Source organism: Trachypithecus francoisi, unplaced genomic scaffold (genome assembly GCF_009764315.1).
Source record: "Trachypithecus francoisi isolate TF-2019V2 unplaced genomic scaffold, Tfra_2.0 Lachesis_group13, whole genome shotgun sequence".
NCBI classification, from domain to species: domain Eukaryota; kingdom Metazoa; phylum Chordata; class Mammalia; order Primates; family Cercopithecidae; genus Trachypithecus; species Trachypithecus francoisi.
In genome coordinates, this window is record NW_022681458.1 from 31,093,753 (window position 1) to 31,112,661 (window position 18,909).

An 18,909-nucleotide genomic window follows, 5' to 3' on the forward strand; every position below is an offset into this window, starting at 1 on the left:
GGAAGATCACTTGAGCCCAGGAGGTTGAGGTTGCGGTGAGCCAAGATTGCGCCACTGCACTCCATCCTGGGTGACAGAGTGAGACCCTGAATAAAAAAAAAAAAAAGTATACAAATGACCAAGACGTAGCTGAGAAAGTGCTCAACATCACGAATCATCAGGGAAATACCAATTAAAACTACAATGAGATACCGTCTCACACCTATTAAAATGGGTATTACAAGAAAGACAAAGAATAACAAATGTTGGAGAGGATACAGATAAAAGGAAACTCTTGTACACTGTGGGAATGTAAATAAGCACAGATATTACAGAAAATGGTAAGGAGGTTTCTCTGGAAATTTAAAATAGAATTACCATATGACCCCATAATCCTACCTCTGAGTATATATCAAAAGGAAATTAAATCAGTATGTTGAATTGACACCTGCACTCTCATGTTAATACTCATTTACAGTGGCCAAAATATGCACTCAAACTGTGACCACTGACAGATGAATATATAAGGAAAATGTAGTGTGTGTAGGTGTGGATGTCAGGAGGAATAAGTTCTGGAGATTGTCAGCATGGTGACTGTAGTTAACATACTGTATTGAGTCCCTGACTTATGATGGCTCAGCTTACAATTTTTCAACTTGAAGTTGAGTTTATTGAGACATAATTGAATGCATTTCTTTTCTTTTTGTTTTGTTTGAAGATGGAGTCTTGCTTTGTCACCCAGGCTGGAGTCCAGTGGTGCGATCTTGGCTCCCTGCAACCTCTAGCTCCCAGGTTCAAGCAATTCTTCTGCTTCAGCCTCCCCAGTAGCTGGGATTACAGGCACCTGCCACCGCACCTGGCTAGTTTTTATATTTTTAGTAGAGACGGGGTTTCACCATGTTCTCCAGGCTGGTCTTGAACTCCTGACCTTAGGTGATCCACCTGCCTTGGCCTCCCAAAGTGCTGGGATTACAGGCATGAGCCACTGCGCCTGACCAATTCAATGCATTTTGACTTACAATATTTTCAATGTTCTTACCATAAAAAATGTTAAATGTTCCTACCATAGAAAAAGTATATGAGGCAATGGATATGTTAATTAGCATGGTTTAATCTTATACAATGTGTACATATAGGACAGCATCATGTTAATATATAAATATGTACACCATAAATATGTAATATTTTTGTCATTTGAATCTTAATAAAGCTAAAAATGATTTTTAAAAAGCATGAATCCCAATGTTAAGCTTCCTTAGACAAATCTAAATACTACAAATATTGTTTGTTTCTAAAAGTTTTTTTACAGAATTCATATTAACTTTTTAAAATACTTCTTTTATTTTAGATTTATGGGGTACATATGCAGGCTTGTTACATGTGTATATTCCATGATACTGAAGTTTGGGGTCTGATTGATCCCATCGTCCAGGTAGTGAGCATAATACACAACCGTTAGCTTTTCAACCCTTACCCACCCCCCTTCCTCTCCCCTCCATTAGTCCCTAGTGTCTATTGTTGCCATCTTTATGTCTATGTTTAATATTTAGCCCCCACTTATAAGTGAGAACATGCAGTATTTGGTTTTCTGTTACTGTGATTAGCACTGTTTTTAAAAATAAATTTTCATAGTTGTAAAAAAAAAAAATCACAACTCATGAAAATGTGTACTTTCGATGTAACATGCTTCTTGGATTCCAAAATGTACCTTTTTATCACATTTTAATGTTTCTAATAGTGAGATATACCTTATACAGTTATGTACAATTTCTTTTTTTGAGTCAGAGTCTTGCTCTGTTGCCCAGGGTGGAGTGCAGTGGCACAATCACAGCTCACTGCAGCCTCAACCTCCTGGGCTCAAGTGATTTTTTCAACTCAGCCTCCCAAGTATCTGGGACTACAGGTATGCACCACCATGCCTGGCTAATTTTTCTATTTTTTGTAGAGATAGGTTTTTGCTGTGCTGCTTAGTCTGGTCTCAAACTCCTTAGCTCAAATGATCTGCTTGCCTTGGCCTACCAAAGTGCTAGTATTACAGGCGTGAGCCACTGTGCCTGGCCAGATGTATACAATTAATATCATATTCTTTTCCCACTTCAGGGAATTATGTTATGAAATTGATGGTATTTAAAATTTATGTCATCTTTAGCACTGAGGAAATGCAATATTTCAAATTTATGCATGTAAGCATCAGGATCATTTAAAATAACATTGCATAATATTAAGATTGTCAGAAATATTTTTCATTTAATGCCTAGTGATTTTTAAAAATGTAATGCGTTCTGTTACAGCATTTAAAATGTAAATTTGTGTGTATATTTGGCATTTAGGGGAATGATGTCAATATAATGTAGATTTTTACACACTTTGTGTGTATATCCACAATGTGGGTTGTTTCTAGATTACTTCAAACATACTAGTGTTTTGAAATGAAGATCAAGCTTTTCTCAACTAAAGAGAAATTCTTAGCAGTATCTGAAGATCTAAACAAAATGCTAAAAATCCTGTAGAAATATCTTCCTGTAGCTCAATAAGTTGCTGGTTTATTGGCTATACGTTTTTCTGTGTTTACTAAGCTTTAAAGATATTTTGCTTGTGTTAAAAAGAAATTGATTAATGAAAAATGCTGTCTCTAGAAGATATTTTTAATTTTTGTTAAACTGGTTTCTATTAGAACTAATGTCTTCAAGGATGCACATCAAAAAAAGAAGCGTGAGACCCGGAATATAAAGCTTTAAATGTGGGCTGCTTTATTTTAGGTACAAATGCCAGTGGAAACTTTCAATTTTTATAATAATCATTATTGTTTTGTTAGGGCTCAGATTTAAAAGTTCCTTAGGTATTGTGTGGTCTGCCACTAACTATCTTCACAATAAGTCTAGCTGTTTTTATTTTGCAGAACATGAAGTTATACAGAAGCACCTATATTGTGTTAGAGTAAGAATGCCTGTACTTGATTCTGGCTTGGTGGTAATCGTCTTTTTGATTAATAAAGGTAGTTTTAATTTTTATCCTGTTTCTTTTCAAGGCCCATTATAGTGTTTGGCAGGCCCATCGCTAGCTCATTTGTGTGCATTAGGAAAATATTTTCCTTCCACTGAGCAGATGTAGGTTTGCAATGGCAGGGTTTGGAATACAAAACTCTTGTTGGATTTTACTTGCCCCTTCATCCAGGCCCATGTACAGTTTAGTTTGAAAACACTACATGGTTGCCTGGCTTCCTGAACAAAAGTGACACATGCACATACGTACACATAATGCTCATTGAACAGTGAAATTGTTTCTATAGCAAACAAATGTTTTGATTAGTTTAACATTTATTTACAGTATTTCCTTTTAAAAAATATGTCCTTATTTGTCAATGTTTGTTGTTACACAAATATTTTACAAACATATTTAAGACTGTTTTACAGGCTATAACTTTCAAAATTCTTTCCATACAAGAGAAGAGGTGTGGTAGCGATAGAGTGCATAAATATTTCCCAATCTCTCCTTTTTTTTCTTTTTTTCTTTGGGGGGTGGGAGGATAGTTAATAAGAGAACAAGACTAAATTTGCCCATCCCTTGCATTAATTACTTTTAATTAATACTGAAAATTTCAGTTTAGGCAGTTGACACTAGGTTCTGCCAGAGTTCTAGGCAGAATTGCATAAGATCTCAAGATGTGTTTACTCCATTTATTGTTCCTTTTTGGAACCCTTTTTAAGTTCCAATCTCAGATAGTCCTAGGACATCCTCAACTGTACCTTTTAATGTGGTTTATTTTCATGCCAGAATTCCTAGAGGTCACAACTGTATAGTTATTTTTTGTTTTTGTTTGTTGTTTGCTTCATGAATGTGTGCATATATGTGTCTATATTGTGTGTGTACAACTTGATGATAGAGTATGTAAGTTATTAACATATGTCAATAAGGCTCATCTTAAAGACAATGAACATTTTAAATGAGAGCTTGTTAACCCAAATCATCCTAATAGTATGAAATATTTTTGAGGGAGGAATATGTTATTTAAGGTATATGTTAAGCTGTTATAACAAGGAGAACTCAACATAAATATACAGAATTAATTTTTCTCTCATTTAATGGTCAAGAATTAGATATGCTTTACAGGATTTAGCAGAGACCTTTTGGCTTTGCTGTTCCTTAGGATGCTGCCCTTGCCTGCATTGTTGAGAGTCACTGGTACTTCATTTCATTTCCATATTCAGTCATTTTTAATGGCAAACCCAATCATTGATAGTGGCCAGACCTAGAAGTTGTGCACATAATTTTGGCTCATGTTCTATTTTCAAGGACTTTGTTGTATAGTCAGACCTAACTGCAAGTAAGGCTGGGAAATAAGGTCTCTAAGCTGAGCTGCTGAGGGCTCAGCTGAAACCCAAGGAGCTCTATTATCCAAAAAGTATAGGAGGATGGATATTAGGGAAAAACAAGAAGTCTATTCAGTTTGCCTCTTTGGCTACCCAAATGTCCATGTACCTCTTTCTCGTTCATAAAACATACCATCTTCTCAAGGATGATAACCCAAAGTCACATTAATTGGGTAAAGTCCTCTATATCAGGTTTGTATGTGGTTCATCTTGATGTGGTAACCGATGAACTAATAGACAAGTTTCCTAATTTTCTTGACCTCTTGCTTGTATGATGGTATAGGAACAAGGAAAATTCCCACTGGGAAAAAAAAGAATGGGCCGTATATGATAGTTCCTATTCCTTACAATAATACACTTCTTGCTCTGGCAGTGGAGTAAGGTCTTGCTAGGACCTTAATTTTGCTTTCTGAGATAAGCTCCCTTGTCATTTGTCCTTCATAGTCCCTGACCTTGCTCTTTGGGAATTACTCTTTGTCCATGATTCTTTGTGACTGTATCTAACATGGATGTTAGTGTACTCTTATTGGAGACACCACTGCATTTTCACTCTGCTTTCTATTGGTGCAGATTTGGTTCCCAGGGATAGTCTCTGTTAGGCCTGTGGTGGTATTTTGCTAGTCGAGTTCCCTCTGAAATGTAGGTTTCTGTTCTCTTTTCTTCCTGTCAGTTATATGTGAAAATATCACAGCCAAAGATCTCATTTGGTCATAGTTGTTAAACCTACACACTTATTAATTTACTAGTTATATTCCTCAGACTATCCACCTCTCCCTCAATTTGATAACTGCCTTAGTGTAATGGCTACTCTACACATGCTCTAACAAAGCTTTAAAGTAAGCTGAAGTTTAAGAAGTTGAACAGCAAGTAATATAATAACCTGTCAGAACAGAATTGATCACTCTTTAAGGAAGACCACAAAATCCACACATTCAACAACATAATATTCATAGTACCCTTAATATGTATATTTATATAAAACCTACTAGATGTGTGTGTATGTATGTGCATATGTATGTATTCAACTATTAGGCATGCAAAGAAGCAGAGAAAAAGCATTAATGGAAACTGACCTGGAAATGATAATGATCATGAAATTAGTTGGCAAAGAGCTTAAAATATCTATTGTAAATATGCTCAAGGACTTAAGAGGAAAATGTGAACATAATGAAATAAATCAAACATATAAAGAACCATTGAACTTTCAAAAGCTAAAAATATCTGAAATGAAAACGACTTCAGCTAACAAGAGAATAGATATTCAGAAGAAGTGGTTAATAAAAATCACTGCTGACTTCTCACTAGAAGGTATGTAAGCCAGAAAAATGGAATGATATATTTAAAATGCTGAAAGGTGGGAAAAAAATGTCAGTCTAAAATTCTCTGCCCAGTGAAATATTTTAAAAAACAGACACAAAATGACATTTCCAGATAAGTAAAAATAGAAGTTGTCAGTATACATGCACTAAAGAAATTTTAAAAGATCTTCAGGCTGAAGGAAAATCATACTGGGTAAAAACTGAGATTTACATAAAGGAAAAAAGAAATGTTAAGAAATGGTAAATATGTGGGTCTGAAATATGTAGATTTTAAATCACACATTTCCACATAACTCGTGGATGAAGAAGTCACAAGAGAAGCTATAAAATGTTTTGAACTGAATAATATTAGAAACATGACATATCAAATTTGAGGGATGCAGGGACTAAATTATTGAAGCAGTGCTGTATGGCTGTACATGTTTATATTAGGAAAGGAGAATAGTGTAGTCTGTGGTCGAAGTCTCCTACTTAAGAAGCAATAAAAATAATACTAAATTAAACCCAAAGCAAATAGAAGGAAAAGATGATAAAATATGGATATTCACAGATTATAAAACATAAAAACAATGGAGAGAATTATAAACTGCTAGCAAGATTATTTAGGAAAATACTAACAACAGGAAGAAGGAAAAATATCACTATAGGTGTTCCGGCATTGTAGAATAATTGGGGAATACAAACCATTCTCTGTATTCCCAAGCTTTGTATCTGTGTATCAACTAACTATGAATGGAAATAGTCAAGAAAAATATAAAATAATGCAATAATAAAAAAGAATTAAAAAGAGTATAACAACTGTTTGTATTAGGTATTATAAGCAATATTTACATTGTATTAGATATAAGCAATCTAGAAATCAAAGCATACAGTAGAGTGTATGTAGCTTATATGCACATGTACGTCATTTTATATAAGGGACTTGACCATTTCCACAGATTTTGGTATCCTCAGGGGATCGTGGAACCAATCCTCCATGGATTCTAAGGGATCACTGTATAATGAACAACTACATGCCAATAAATTCAACAATTTAAGCTAAATAGGCTAATCGCTTAAAAGACACAAATGACCAAACTGACACAATGAGAAATAGAAAACCTGAAAAACCTTACATTAAAAAGAAAAATTAATAATTATAAACTTTCCCACATAGAAAACTTGTGACCCAGATGGCTTCACTGATTAATTTTATTGAAAGTCAAGGAATAAATCATTCCAGTCCTACATAAACTCCTTCAGAAAATCAAGGAGGAAGGAATACTTCTCATTTTATGAGGGTAGCATTAGCTTGATTCCAAAACCAAATATGACAAGAAAACAGCAGATTCCAGCACTTTGGGAGGCCGAGACGGGCGGATCACGAGGTCAGGAGATCGAGACCATCCTGGCTAACACGGTGAAACCCCGTCTCTACTAAAAATACAAAAAAAAACTAGCCGGGCGAGGTGGCGGGCGCCTGTAGTCCCAGCTACTCGGGAGGCTGAGGCAGGAGAATGGCGTAAACCCGGGAGGCAGAGCTTGCAGTGAGCTGAGATCTGGCCACTGCACTCCAGTCCGGGCGACAGAGCGAGACTCTGCCTCAAAAAAAAAAAAAAAAGAAAAAGAAAACAGCAGATCCATATCTTCTTTGACTATAGATGCAAAGAAAAATCCTAAATGAAGTAGCAAATAGGGTCTAGCAAACTGTAAAAATTCATCATGACCAAATGAGTTCATACCAGGAGGTCAAAACAAAGATGTAAGTTTGTGATGTCGACAAGTAGTTAGTACCAAGAGAAATTACATTCAAAACCACTTAAGTTTAGATAGCTTGTACTTATTTCTTTTAGCAAGGTTAAGTGGTGGCTGAAAGTAAGCAGGGATGGGAATTGAAGTCATAATGCTACCTTTCTGGGGAATGAGTGATCTCTCACTGACCAGTTGGTCTCCACTCACCAATGTCTTTGATCTTTACTAGAGACAGGGACCCCACATTATGGTCAGCATGTGGTGGTCTGGGATCAGTTTTGCACACTCCAGAAAGTTTCAGGGAGTCAATGGCAGACCAGGCTTATATGCTAACTGAGGAGTTGGGACACTCTGAATATGCTGCTGCATTAGTTATATGATAATTGGTTACACTGTAAGTTATGTAAACCATTAACATTGATTATATAAGTTGTTTACATAAAATGTTTGACTTTGGGGTATAACATGTTGATCTTGTTTGAGCAAGTTAGCCATATATTTATCTGTAACATCTTAATTATTCACAATCTTACTTTTTTTAGAAAAACATGTTTTCTAGGAAGGAAACATTTTTGTTTACCACTTATAAGCATAGCAAACATGTTTTATTCCTCTTATTAAAATGTAGGATAAGTTACCCTCTACAGAAAATTTATTTCAGGCTGGGCTTGCTGGCTCATGCCTGTAATCCCAGCACTTTGGGGGCTGAGGCGGGTAGATCACTTGAGGACAGGAGTTGAAGCCCAGCTTAGCCAATGTAGTGAAACCCTGTGTCTACTAAAAATACAAACAATTAGCTGGGTATGGTGGTACATACCTGTAATCTCAGCTACTCAGGAGGCTGAGGCGCAAGAATCACTTGAACCTGGGAGGTGGAGGTTGCAGTGAGGAGAGATCGCACCACTGCACTCCAGCCTGGGCGACAGAGCAAAACTCTGTCTCAAAAAAAAAAAAAGAAAATTTATTTCATATATCACAAAGCGTCCGATGTGATTTGGTTTACTTAAATTTAATCTGGTATTGCTATTTTTCTATATTAGTATAATTTAGTGTAGTATATGAACATAACAATGATTTTTGTAATCCTAACTTGAGTATCAGAATATCTTTTTTTTTTTTTTGAGGCGGAGTCTCGCTCTGTCGCCGGGACTGGAGTGCAGTGGCCGGATCTCAGCTCACTGCAAGCTCCGCCTCCCGGGTTTACGCCATTCTCCTGCCTCAGCCTCCCGAGTAGCTGGGACTACAGGCGCCCGCCACCTCACCCGGCTAGTTTTTTTTGTATTTTTAGTAGAGACGGGGTTTCACCGTGTTCGCCAGGATGGTCTCGATCTCCTGACCTCGTGATCCGCCCGTCTCGGCCTCCCAAAGTGCTGGGATTACAGGCTTGAGCCACCGCGCCCGGCCGAGTATCAGAATATCTTTACCAGAAATACAATAATATGAGTTCTATGACATTTTTTCTGTTATATTTCATTATTCACTAATTATCAATATTATAGCCAAAACCAAATTGCATATTATAGGGGAATTTTCCTACTGGAGCAAAACTTAATGTTTAAGATCATCTTTGATTGCCCTATGCTTGCTTCTAGGCCATACTTCTGCAAGTCCTATCAACTTTAAAATGAACCTTGAATCCATCCTTTTATCTACATATCTTTGTCTCCCTTCTCCTTCCCAGTCAAAGCCATTTTTATATTCAGTGTTTTAGTCAGAATAGTCTATATTTAGTGTTACAAATTAGCATCCTAATCTTAGTGGTTTCACACAGCAGAGGTGTACTGCGGCTTACATAAAGTCCAGTGTGATCTAGGCTATTCTCTTCCTCCATTTTGTAGCTATATTATCTGCACTCGTGGTTTTGAAGATCCTCAGGTGAACTGGAAATGACAATGTCACTTTTGCTTACAGCCCATCTGGTCAGAACTAGTCAAATGGCTCCAATGTAAATGCATAAGCCTGGGAAATGTAGGGTGGCACGTGAAATATTTGGAGATCACAATGATCTATACCACACCCAGATTATTATAGGTAATATCTTAGTTGTTTTCCTTACTTTCTTTCATCTCCTACCAGAGTGCTTTCTCCACCTAGTAGCCAAAGTTCTTGGAAAACAAAAAAGATTGTTACCACCTTGCCAGTAGTTTCCACTTTGTTTTAAAATCCAAACATTTTATCCTCACCTGTGCAAAATACTACGTGCTAGGGCACTTGCCTTCTCTAATTTCATGATTGGCATTTAGTGTTGCTAACTGTTATCTATGAATAGTGTATTTTGAATAGGCATTTTATTTTGTCCACAGTTATAAAAATGTGATTTTTAAGTGTCAAATTTGAACCACAGTAATGACTATGAACAATAAATAATAATACCAAGAGAAATCGTCAATCATATGGTGTCTTTAATCACATTGTATGCAATTAGAATCCTTAAAAACAGCAGCCTTTCAGAAACATTGATATAATGTAAAATCCTGTTATAGTGAATGAATTCTATATAGCAAAGCCATAATAATTGTGTTCTGTTTATCTGACAGCAAATGATCTCTTAGAATAAATATTTTCTCTGATTAAAAATTATTTGAAAGATTCCATTATGGTCCAGTGCATTTTTAAAAATTAATAAACTATTTTTTAGAGCAGTTTTAGGTTCACAGCAAAGCTGAGTGGGAAATACAAAGAGTTCCCACATATTCCCTGTTCCCACATACTACAAACGCACAACCTTTCCCACTGTTAATATCCCACACCAGGGTGGTGTATTTGTTACAATTGATGAACCTACATTAACACGTCATTGTCACCCAGAGGTCATTATTTACATTAGTCTTCACTCTTGGTGTTCTACAGTCAGTGGGTTTTGACAATAAATGAATTTTCAGATAAGTTTTTTATAAAGTTTATATGTTGTCATTAAGTCATTGTTCAGTTTCTGTCAGGTTTTTTTTTTTTTTTTTTTTTTTGGCAATCTGCATCTCCTAATTAAATATCACACACACATACCACCCATAATCCCCAATAATTTTTCTCTAGCTGTAGTGCTCTTGCCAAATGACAGAGGTACTAGGAGGAGCTAGGAATCAACGCTTATTTTTAAATATGCATGAAAGAAAGGTTTTATATAAATTCTTTGTGATCTCTAGGTTGTGAATCCTAGGAATCAGATTTTTAATGAACTGTTTATCTTAACAAATATTTTAAGGTCTGTATATTTGGTATGCTTATTTGAAATGTAGCAGAGCATTTATATTTTTTATAATTTTTGATGGTTTTTAAAAAATGATTTAAGTAATTAGCTAATAATGATGCCTATTTTAGCAAATAAAAATTACTTATAGTAAAATTGAATATGTTGCAGTTTATTACATGGATTTAGATTTAGCACCATTCAAATGGATTGTCTGGTACTTGACATCTACTTACATATAAGTTTTATGTAACATTTTTTACATGGTGTTTGCATTGTCATTCACGTTTCCTTTTCTTTGCTGATTTATTCCTGTTTAAGACCTTCTGCATTGAAAAGAATTGAGTAGCAGAGGAATTATCCTACTACAGGGTATGTAATATTTAATGAAAACAGGTGTTTGTGGGGTGGAAAGGTAAGAAAATTAAATCTTTTTCTTTGATAAGAAGTCAATCTGCCATTCTCTCTTCCTGTAATTACATGTTGTAGCAAGGAAATTTGCTTTTAGGATGGGAGTTAAGGAATTATTAAGCAGTGTCTGTGAAACTTGATTGCCTTTGTGCTTTGAGTAACAGTGTTTGTTTTGTTCACAGTAACTGTAGTACTGAATGGAAGTGGCTTGTAGACAGAGCACGAGTTGGCAGCAGATGGACTTGGCTTCAAGCCCAGATTTCAGACCTAGAATGCAAAATCCAACAACTAACAGACATTCACAGGCAAATTCGTGCCTCCAAGGTATTGCCTGTCTGTGTTCTTCTACTTTTGTTAAAAATTGTTAATGTTTTCATTCCTTCTCATTTCATCACAAAAATAATTGTTACAAGGTTTTATAAGAATGTAGCCAGTTTATGTCAAAATGTTTGGTATATTAGTTATTATAAATTGAAGCTATCTTTGTAATGCCTTTTTGTATTTAAGATCATTTTATCATACTTTTTGAGCAATTCAGAACTTCCTTATTGGATTCCAGTTAATGTAAGTGATAAACTTGTTTCCAAATTTCTAAATCATAAAATGCATATAACAAAAACCTTATCATCTTAACCATTTTTGAGTATATAGTTGTGTTATTAAATACATTTGTAATGTTATTCATGTGTCACTATCCATCTCCATAACTCTTTTTACCTTTTAGAACTGAAGCTCTATACCCATTAAATAATAACTACCCACTTTCCTCTCTCCTCAACCCCTGGCAACTATGTTTGTCTCTTATGATTTTGACTATTTTAAGTACCTCATATAAGCAGGATCATAACAGTTTTTGTCTTTTTGTGGCTAGCTTATTTCACTAGCATAATGTTCTCAAGTTTCATAAATATTGTAGCATATATTAGAATTTCTTTCCTTTTTAAGAGTAATAATTTATTATATGTATATACCACATTTTGCTTATTCAGTCATCCGTTGATGGACACTTGGGTTGCTTCCAGTTTTTAGCTATTGTGAGTATGCTATGAACATGAATATTAAAATATCTCTTTGAGACGCTGTTTTCAATTCTTTGGGGTAAACACCCACAAGTGGAATTGCTGGATCATATGGTAACTCTAGTTTTAATTTTTTTGTAAATCTACCATACTGTTTTTTATAGTGGCTATACCAGTTAACATTTCCACCAGCAGTACACAAGGTTCAAATTTCTCCAGATTCTTGCTAACATTTATTTTCTGTTTATTTTATAGTAACCATCCTAATGAGTGTGAGATGGTATCTCATTTTACTTTTGATTTGCATTTGCCTAATGATTAGTGATGTTGAACATCATTTCATGTGTTACTGGCTTGGCTTTTGGATATCTTCTTTGGAGAAGTACTTATTCAAGTCCTTTGTCCATTTTTGAATGGGGTTGCTTGCTTGTTTTTTTTCTTGTTGCGTTTTAATTCTATATGTATATTAATTTCTTATCAGATATATGATTTATAAATATTTTTCCTATTCTGTGTGTTGCTTTTTTTTTTTTTTTTTTTTGAGGCTGAGTCTTGTTCTGTCACCCAGGATGGAGTGCGGTAGTGTGATCACTGCTCACTGCAGCCTTGACCTCCCAGGCTCAAGCAATCCTTCCACCTCAAACTCCCAAGTAGCTGAGACTAGAGGCTCGTGCCACCATGATTGGCTAAGTTTTTGATTTTTTGTAGAGATGGGATCTCCCTCTGTTGCCCAGGCTGGTCTTGAACTCTAGACTCAAATGATCCCCGAACCTCGGTCTCTCAAAAAGTGCTGGTATAACAAATGTGAGCTCCGGTGCTCAGCCTTGTTCATTGCATTTTTAGTCTGTTGATATTACCTTTTCCTGCCCAAATTTTCAAAATTTTTCTGAAGTCCCATTTGTCTACTTTTTCTTCTATTACCTGTGCCTTTGATGTCATATCTAAGAAATCATTGCTAAATCTAATGTCATGAAGCACTTACCCTATATTTCTTCTTAGGGTTTTATAGTTTTAGGTTTTACATTGAGGCCTTTGATCTGTTTTGTGTTAATTTTTGTGTATGGTGTTAGGTAAGGGTCCAGTTTCATTTGTTTTCATTCAGATATTCAGTTTTACCTGGTTGAAAAGACTGTTTTTCCATTGAATGGCCTTGGATTGGAACCTTTGTCAAAAAACATTTGACCATATATGTTAGGATTTATTTCTGGGTTGTCTATTCTATCCCATTGGGATATAGGTCTGTCTTTATGCCAGTACCACATGGGTTTTTTTGTTTTTGGTTTTTAATTTCTTTTCTTCTTTTTCTTTTTTAAATAGAGACAGAGTTTCCCTATATTCAAGACCAGGCTGGTCTTAAACTCCTGGGTTCAAGCCATCCTCTCACCTCAGCCTCCTAAAGTGCTAGGATTATAAGCATGAGCCACCATGCCTGGCCAGTGTCACATTGTTTTGATTTCTGTAGTTTTGTAGTAATTTTTGAAATCAGGACATGTGAGTCTTCCAGATTTGTTATTTGTTTATATATATTTTTGAGATAGAGTCTCAGTATGTTGCCAAGGCTGGAGTGCAATGGCATGACATCAGCTCACTGCAACCTCCACCTTCCAGGTTCAAGTGATTTTCATGCCTCAGCCTCCTGAGTAGCTGGGATTACAGGCATGCGCCACCATACCCAGCTAATTTTTGTATTTTTAGTAGAGATGGGATTTCGCCGTGTTGGCCAGGCTAGTCTTGAACTCCTGGCCTCAAAGTGATCTGCCTGCCTCAGCCTCCCAAAGTGCTGGGATTACAGGCGTGAGCCACCGAGCCCAACTCTAGATTTGTTTTTTGTTTGTTTGTTTGTTTTTGTTTTTGTTTTTTTTGATATTGTGTTGGCTTTGCGGTCTCATGAGATTTTGTATGACCTTTAGGGTAAGTTTTTTCTGTCTATAAAAAGAGTCGTGGAGATTTAGATAGGGATGCACTGAAACTCTAGATTGCTTTGAGTATTTTTGACATCTTAACAACATTAAGTCTTTCAATCCATGAATGTGGGTTGTGTTTCCATTTATTTATATCTTCTTTAATTTCTTTCAGCAATGTTTTGTAGTTTGTACAAGTCTATCAACTCCTTGGTTATTTATTATATTCTGAAGTGTTTTATTCTTTTTGATTCTCTTGTAAATATAATTGTTTTTGTGACTTTCTTTACAGATTGTTCATTGTTAGTATATAGAAATGCACCTGACTTCTGTGTGATCTGGCTACTTTGCTGAATTAATTTATTAATTCGAACATATTTTTGAAGGAATTTTTAGTGTTTTCTACATATAAGATTATATCATCTTAAAACAAATAATTTAACTTCTTCTTTTACAATTTGGATGCCATTTATTTCTTTTTCTTGCTTAATTGCTTTGTCTAGAACTTCCAATACTATGTTGAATAGAAGTGGTGAAAGTGAGCATTTTTGCCTTGTTCCTGATCTTAGAGGAGAAATGGTTCAGTCTTTAGCCCTTGAGTATGATATTCAGGAGGTTTTCATATGTAGCTTTTATTATGTTTAGGTAGTTTTCTTCGATTCCTACCTTGCTGACTGTTTTTATCATGAAAAGATGTACAATTTTTTCAAATGCCTTTTCTTCATCAATTAAAATGATGATAGGGTTTTCTTTCTCCTTCATTCTGTTAATGTTGTATATTACATTGATTAGTTAAAATACTGAACCATCCTTTCATTCTAAGAATAAATCTCACTTGGAATAAATCTCACTCGGTCATGGATTATTATCCTGTTAATACAGTGATGAATTTGGCTTCCTAATTTTTGGTTGATCACTTCTGTATCAGTCTGTACAAGGGATATTGATCTGTAGTTTATTTTCTTGTGGTGTCTTTGCCTGGCTTTGGCATCAGGATAATGGTGTCCCCACAGAATGAATTAAGAAATGTTCCTTTCTCTTTGATTTTTTTGGAAAAGTTTGAGAAGGATTGCTATTTGGTCTTCTTTAAAAATTTAGTAGAATTCAGCATTGAAGTCATCAGATTCAGGGCTTTACTTTGTCAAGAGATTTTTGATTACTAATTTAATTTCCTTACTAGTTATATAGGCCTATTCAAATTTTCTTTTCTTTTGAGATGGAGTTTCGCTCTTGTTGCCCAGGCTGGAATGCCATGGCACGATCTTGGCTCACTGCAACCTCTGCCTCCTGGGTTCAAGCGATTCTCCTGCCTCAGCCCCCTGAGTAGCTGGGATTTCAGGCATCCGCCACCACATCCAGCTAATTTTTGTATTTTTAGTAGAGACAGGGTTTCACCATGTTATCCAGGCTGGTCTCAAACTCTTCACCTCAGGTGTTCAACCTGCCTCAGCCTCCCTAAGTGCTGGCATTACAGGCGTGAGCCACCACACCCGACCCAAATTTTCTATTTCTTTGAGATTTAGTCTTGTTGTGTTGTGTTTCTAGGAATTTGTTCATGTAATCTAGGTTATTTAATTTGTTGGTGTACTATTATTAATAATACTCTCTTGTCATCCGTTTTCTTTCTTTACATTCAGCAATAGCATCCCCAGCTTTATTTCTGATTTTAGTAGTTTTAGTCTTTTTTCTTTGTTTTCTTAGTTCACCTAGCTAAAGGTTTGTCGATTTTGTTGATGCTTTCAAAGAACCAACTTTTAGTTTCAATAATTCTTCTAGTTTTTCTATCCTCATATTTGTTTTAGCTCTACTCTAATCTTTATTTCCTCTTGTCTGCTAGCTTTTGCTTTAGATTGTTCTTCTTTTTCTAGTTTCTTAATTTGTAAAATTAGGTTGTTAATTTGAGATCTTTTTTGTTTTTTAAATGTTAAGCATTTATAACTATAAACTCCCCCCTTAGCACTGCCTTCACTGCATCTCATAAATTTTGGTGTGTTTTGTTTTCATTTTCATTCATTTTTAACTGTTTTCTAATTGTTCTTATGCTTTCTACTTTGATCTATTGGTTGTTTTAAAGTGTGTTAATTTACACAAATGTGTGCATTTTCCAGTTTTCTGTTAATGATTTCTTCATTTCATTGTGGTTGGAAAAGATACTTTTTATATCTTTCTTTTTGTATCTGTTGAGATACAATATTTGGCCTAACATATGGTCCATCTGGGAAAATGCTCCATGTACACCTGAGAAAAATTTGTATGTGGTTGTTGTTGGGTAGAATGTTATTTAGATATCTGTTAAATCTATTTGGTGTATTGTGTAGTTTGTCTGTTTCCTTACTTACCTTCCATCTAGTTGTTGTGTCCCTTAACAAGAGTGAGTTATAGAAGAATCCAACTATTATTGTAGAATTATTGATTTTTCTTTGCATTTCCATCAGTTTTTGCTTCATATGTTTTGATTGTTTCTTATTAGACGTGAAAATGTTGCCTGATGCATTAGAAACCAATACTATGACACTGAGTTTTTTGAAAGAAGAAAAGCTTTATATTGCAAGTTGACTGACAAGGAGACTGGAGAGTCAAGCTCCAATACTGTCTCCTTGTCAGACAGATAGTTTGCAAATATTTTTTCCTATTCTGTGGGTTGTGTCTTCACTTTGTTGATTATTTCTTTTGCTATGCAGAGGCTTTTTAACATGATGTTTTTTTAACATGAGTTAACTTGATTTGTCCATTTTTTCTTTGGTTGCCTGTGCTTGTGGAGTATTACTTAAGAAGTCTTTGCTCAGTCCAATGTCCTGGAGAGTTTTTTCAATGTTTTCTTTTAGTAGTTTCATAGTTTGAGGTCTTAGATTTAAGTCTTTAATATATTTTGATTTGATTTTTGTATATGGCAAGAAATGGGGGTCTAGTTTTATTCTTCTGCATCTGGATAGACAGTCTTTCCAGCACAATCCTTTTTCTCCACAATCTTGACAACATCTGTTATTTTTTTGACTTTTTAATAGTAGCCATCTGACTGGAGTCAGATGGTATCTCATTGTGGTTTTGATTTGCATTTCTCTAATGATCAGTGATGAATGATGTTGAGCTTTTTTGCATATGATTGTTGGCCACGTGTATGTTGTCTTTTGAAAAATGTCTTTTCATGTCCTTTGCCCACTTTTTTATGTGGTTATTTCTTGTAAATTTGTTTAAGTTCCTTTTAGAGGCTGAATATTAGACCTTTGTCACATGCATAGTTTGCAAAAATTTTCTCCCATTCTTTAGATTGTCTGTTTACTCTGTCGATAGTTTCTTTCTCTGTGCAGAAACTCTCTGTTAGTTTACATTTGTCAATTTTTGCTTTTGTTGCAATTGCTTTTGGCATCTTTGTCATGAAATCTTTGCCTGCGCCTGTGTCCTGGATGATATTGCTTAGGTTGTCTTCCAGCATTTTTATAATTTTGGATTTTACACTTAAGGCTTTAATCCATCTTGAATTAATTTTTGTATGTGGTATAAAGAAGGGGTCCAGTTTCAATCTTTGCATATGGCTTGCCAGTTATCCCAGCACCACTGTTTTATTTTTATTTTTTTTCTTTGGAGACGGAGTCTCACTCTGTCACCCAGGCTGGAGTGCAGTGTGGCGCAATCTTGGCTCACTGCAACCTCTGCCTTCCGGGTTCAGGCAATTCTTCTGCCTCAGCCTCCTGAGTAGCTGGGACTACAGGTGCGCAGTACCATGCCTGGCTAATTTTTTTTTTTTTTTGTATTTTAGTAGAGATGGGATTTCACTGTGTTGCCCAGGCTGGTGTCGAACTCCTGAGCTCAGGCAATCCACCCACCTCAGCCTTCCAAAGTGCTAGGATTACAGGTGTGAGCCACCGTACCCAGCCAGTACCACTTACTGAATAGGGAATTCTTTCCCCAGTGCTTATTTTTTCCAGGTTTGTTGAAGATCAGACAGCTGTAGGTGTGTGGTCTCATTTCTGGGTTCTCTTTGCTATTCTGTTGGTCCATGTGTCTGTTCTTGTTCGAGTACCATGCTGTTTTGGTTTCAGTAGCCCTGTAGTATAGTTTGAAGTTGGGTCGCCTGGTGCAGATACTTTGTTCTTTGTGCTTAGGATTTCTTTGGCTGTTCAGGGATGCCTTCTATTTCTTTTTCTTGTCTAATGCTCTTCCAGCATTATGTTGAATGACAGTGGTAAAAGTGGGCATCCTTGTTATGTTCTAGATTTCAGTTTTCTCTCACATTCATTAAGATACTAGCTGTGGGTCTGTCATATATGGCTTTTATTGTGTTGAGGTAAGTTCCTTTATACCCAATTTATTGAAGGTTTTTATCATGAAGGATGTTGAATTTTATTCAAAGCCTTTTCAGCATCAATTGAGAAGACCATACGGATTTTGTCCTTCGTTCCATTGATGTGATCTATCAGATTGATTAATTTGCGTATGTTGAACTATCTTTCCATGCCCGGGATGCATCCTACTTGATTATGACAAATGATATTTTTAATGTGTTGTTACTTGGTTTGTGCTAATTTTTTGTTAAGGACTTCCACATCAATGTAATCAGGGATATTTGGCTGTAGTTATCTCTTTTTTTAAAATGTGGTTTTGGTTAGTTTTAATATCAGAGTAATACTGTCCTTGTAGAATGAGTTTGAAAGTATTTCCTTCCCCTCTATTTTTCAGACTAGTTAGAGTAGGATTGATGTTACTTCTTCTTTAAGTGTTTGGTAAAATTCATCAGTGAAGCCATTGGGTACTGGGCTTCTCTTTCTTTTTTCCTTTTTTTTCGAGATGGAGCCTCGCTCTGACGCTAGGCTGGAGTGCAGTGGTGTGATCTCAGCTCACTGCAACCTCCGCCTCCCAGGTTCAAGAGATTCTCCTGCCTCAGCCTCCCTAGTAGCTGTGACTACAGTTGCACGCCACCATGCCCAGCTAATTTTTATATTTTTAGTAGAGATGGGGTTTCACCATGTTAGGGTTTCACCATGTTGGCCAGGA

The 18,909-nt window shown here is 35.7% G+C and overlaps 1 protein-coding gene across 7 annotated transcripts in view; it reads left to right on the plus strand.

Moving 5' to 3' along the window:
- The window catches only part of KANSL1L (KAT8 regulatory NSL complex subunit 1 like), a 140,545-nt gene that overhangs the window by 32,572 nt on the left and 89,064 nt on the right, over nt 1–18,909 (plus strand). For all 7 annotated transcript variants that reach the window (XM_033230426.1, XM_033230421.1, XM_033230422.1 and 4 more), the window contains exon 3: nt 11,180–11,321. In XM_033230426.1, the coding sequence (XP_033086317.1) occupies nt 11,180–11,321 (142 nt within the window). The remainder of the gene's footprint in view (nt 1–11,179; nt 11,322–18,909) is intronic.